The 4,093-nt window shown below is 39.6% G+C and overlaps 1 protein-coding gene across 1 annotated transcript in view; it reads right to left on the reverse strand.

Annotated features, from left to right (window-relative positions):
• Nucleotides 1–569: 569 nt before the first annotated feature.
• Nucleotides 570–4,093, reverse strand: part of LOC307159247 (leukemia inhibitory factor receptor-like) — a 30,476-nt gene continuing 26,952 nt past the window's right edge. Inside the window, exon 10 of the mRNA XM_079872506.1 lies at nt 570–1,831. Within this exon, the coding sequence (XP_079728632.1) occupies nt 1,809–1,831 (23 nt within the window). The 3' untranslated portion in view covers nt 570–1,808. The remainder of the gene's footprint in view (nt 1,832–4,093) is intronic.

Here is a 4,093-nt window from a genome sequence, read left to right on the forward strand (position 1 = left end):
AAGCATTAAGCTTTGGTGTGTAAATGATTCCTCAAACCTCAAACTATCTAGTTATTTAGTTACTGTTTTCATGTGCATCTTTTTACGGCTTTGATCCAGAAGTTTCTTTGATTTAGGTGAGGTAGGAGTGAAGTAGGAGTTGCAGCATTGTGCTAATTTAATCTTTCGTAGGAAGGAATGTGATGCATTTTGCATTTGCTCCCTCGTGAATTCACTTTGGGATGTCCAGCACTGGTAAGATGCTCATGATGCGCATCAACATTGCGCCACATTTTCTCAGCTGTTGAGGGCTTGTTTAATCTGATTTTTGCATTTCTAAATCTCAGTTTGATGTTTTGTTTAGGCTAAGAAAGATTTATGCATGATAAAAGCAGGTGATGACTGGAAATTCTGGATTTTCGGGGAATAAATGGGGGGGGGGGTAGTGATGAGGTAGATTATTGCTTTAAGACAAAATATTGAATAGTGTGATTAATTCTGATTTACATTGCATCAAGCTGTATAATTATATGTAGTGGCTAACAATTTTACATCACTGAATAAGAGACAAACAGGTATCAATTTTCTTTAACAATTATTTATTCCCTTGCAATGAAAGGTCAGCAGTCATACAGTCATTACAAAGTGCCTGCAGAGTGTGACAACGAGTGGGGGGTATCCTTCGTTCTTTATAGTTGTTCCTCCCCCAAGGTTATTTTCCCTATGCTACATCAAGATACATCTTAGCCATAACTAACATATTGTTTAGATTTGTCTATCTTATTTAATCATATTACACCCTTGAATATAGACTCTCTGTGTCTCGGTCATACATTCAGTCATATTAACTTTTGTCCGGTCATATACAAGGACATAGACATACATATATTAATAAGAATATGTATCAACACTACATTCATCTGATTATCATCATATTTCTAAGATTATATGAATATAAGAAAATGCAAACATAGAACATCAAATTTCTTCCACAATTCCCCTCTTTTTATCATTCATTGATAAACAAAATAATAATACAGCAAATTTAAGTCATTTCATCACACCTATACTATTCATCTCTGATTTTTGTATAAATGATCACTCTCTTAAACTTGTGAAATAAGGTTTTTAAAAGAAGAAAGCTTAGGCTGTTTTTTGTAGTAGGGAGAGTCCCTTAAGTATTTAGCAAGCAAGTAAAGACTTTATCTGAAGCCGGGCTAAATGAATAAACTCTGTTATTGCACTCCTGACCTAGATCAGACCCTCAGTCACCTCAGTATAAATAAGAAATAGTATAGATTTTTATAGTAGGAAAAGAAAAAAGAAAAACAACATAAAAAAGAAAACCAACATCTTAAATCAATTAATACGTTTCACTGTAAGTTCCGCTGTCTGTGTCATCATCAAATTTCGTTTGTTTTGGACATACATCGTTAAATTGATCCTCATCATTAGACATTCAAAGCATTTGGTATGAGATTGTCTTCGTCACCAGTCTAATTACCAAAGCTGAAATACATTGCATTACACATGGTAGGCACATCAACCATTGTTTTCCAGCTGTACCTAGAATTCCTTTTCTCCATTGTGTGTGTTACAAATAACACATCGTTTACAAAAAATGTCAGCATATGTTGTGAACCCCTTTGTAAACCAAACTTTTGTTAATTGTGTCACCATCCCCCCTTTTGATGCATGGTCCAACCCGTGGATCAATTTACCATAATGGTTAAAAAATGTTTTGGGGTAAACATGCTTTGCCATCAACACTCAACCAAATGCCGGTTTTATTACTGCATTCTGATTTCTTCCAAACAGCTTTCTCTGCCTCAGAGGCAAAAGACTGCATGCCCTGTAAGGAGTCAGAAAAATCAAGGTTACTTTCAGATAAGAGTGTACACTCAATCTCCTCTGGTTGTCCAGCAGCTGTTTTAGCCACTGCGTCTGCTCTGCCATTTCCTACAGAAACAAAATCTTTTTTGTTAGTATTCGCTGCGCATTTGCAAATAGAAATCCTCTCAGGTAACAAAATAGCATCCAGCAAATTGGACACTAAGCCAGCATGAAGAATAAGATGACCATCTGACTTCAAAAATTTCAAATGCATAACGCGAATCTGTGTAAATCGTTACACTTTTCCCTGTCATTAATTTACAGGCTTCTGTTAAAGCCACAAGTTCAGCTTCTTGAGCAGAGTAATTTGAGGGCAATGACCCTGAGAGGCCAATATTTCAAATTCAGTCATCACCGCATATCCTACACAGTTTGAGCCTGTTGTTTTGTTCTTGAAGGCAGAGCCGTCCACAAACAAAACATTCTCACAGTTTTCAAGCGGTGTGTCTACATTGGTTGTGGTCAGTGACGGACTGGCCATTGGGCAATGTGGGCAAATGCCACTGCGGCCGCCTCATCTCATCACTTGTTGTGGCCGCATCACAAACAAATAAATAGGCTAAATAAAGCGAGGAAGCGGCCGCCTATTGGCGCAATGGCTGCAAGCGGCAGCACCACCAGCGGCTCGCTCGCCGCTCATCACAACTTGTGGCGCACAACCATATAAAAAGGCTAAATAAATAAATAAATAAAGCGGAGATGCGGCCGCCTTTTGGCGGATTGGCCGCCCGCAACCGGCAGCACAGCCAGCGGCTCGCTCGGCGCTCATCACAACCATATAAAAAGGCTAAATAAATAAATAAAGCGGAGTGTCTGCAACAATAGGCCGTCGCAAATCAACAGACTAAGTATATGAACTGACAAAATGTAAAAATGTGTACCTTGAATGCAATGTAAGTCGCTTTGGATAAAAGCGTCTGCCAAATGCATAAATGTAAATGTAGGCTAAATGTAAATATGAATAAAATAATAATAAATTAAGCGGAGCTGCAAGCGGCCACAAAAAAACAAGGAAAAAAGCAAACAAACAAACACCACGGCCTATCTCTGAAAAATAATAGCCCTATGAACTAAATAATAATAATGACTTTTTATTTCTATTTTTCCTGTGAAGGACAAATAGCCTAAATGTATGTAATCTCTCTATTTATAAGGTATTTTGAATGTTTTTAGTCAGTGGAATTTCTCGCGATCATTGACCTGATGAGAATGTAATGTTATGTTTCTTTGTTGGTTGCAGATGACTTGAGAAGACAAATGTGGCCTCTCTGCTAAAATTGCCAGGGCCTCTTTTTGGTGCCAGTCCGCCACTGGTTGTGGTGTACATATTTGGTCAATAGCAGTCAAACAACAGTGATGTTCCTCACCATCCTCCCTTTGTTCACTATAATCTACCAGACAGAGCTATCCAAAGCTATCCGATGACCAATCACCTTTAAAGGGGGGGTGAAATGCTATTTCATGCATACTGAGTTTTTTACACTGTTAAAGAGTTGGATTCCCATACTAAACATGGACAAAGTTTCAAAAATTAAATTGTATGTTTGAAGGAGTATTTCTGTGCCAAAAATGCTCCTTCCGGTTTGTCACAAGTTTCGGAAAGTTTTTTTTGAGTATGGGCCTGTGTGACGTCAGATGGGGCAGAATTTCCTTATATGGGTCCTAAGGGCACTTCTCCGGTAAGATCGCGGACGCGCGCGCACTCGTAGACCAGAGAGAGAAGAGAGCGAAAGCAGTACCTCATCTAAGCGCTGTGCTCGGCTTCAGGGAAGTCAATGTCACCAAAGAAGTGGGTTTTTGGTTGCCAGGGCAAGACAACCCTGCACAGATTCCCAAAGAACCCAGCGTTAAGGGACCAGTGGATGGAGTTTGTTTTTCCAGAGCATCAACGGAGTTGTGCAAGACTGTTTGTTCCCTGCATTTCGACGATGATTGTTTTATAAACAAAGCCCAGTTCTACGCCGGATTTGCAGATCGTCTATGCTTAAGGATGGAGCAGTCGCAACGATAAAGGTTCACGGTCGGTCGTGCGTTGGAACCGCAGGCGGTGAGTAAAACTGCTTGTCTGCCTCAAATGTCTGAGTATTGTTAGCTATCGGCGCATCAGCACAGCTTTAGCTCCGCCCACACGGCACGCCTCCAGCCGCTCGTTTTTTTTCCGGAAAGACTCGGTACAACCTATCTTTCTTTTATAAATATAATAAAACTAAAGACTTTTGGG

This window comes from Squalius cephalus, assembly GCF_949319135.1.
Source record: "Squalius cephalus genome assembly, chromosome: 5".
NCBI classification, from domain to species: domain Eukaryota; kingdom Metazoa; phylum Chordata; class Actinopteri; order Cypriniformes; family Leuciscidae; genus Squalius; species Squalius cephalus.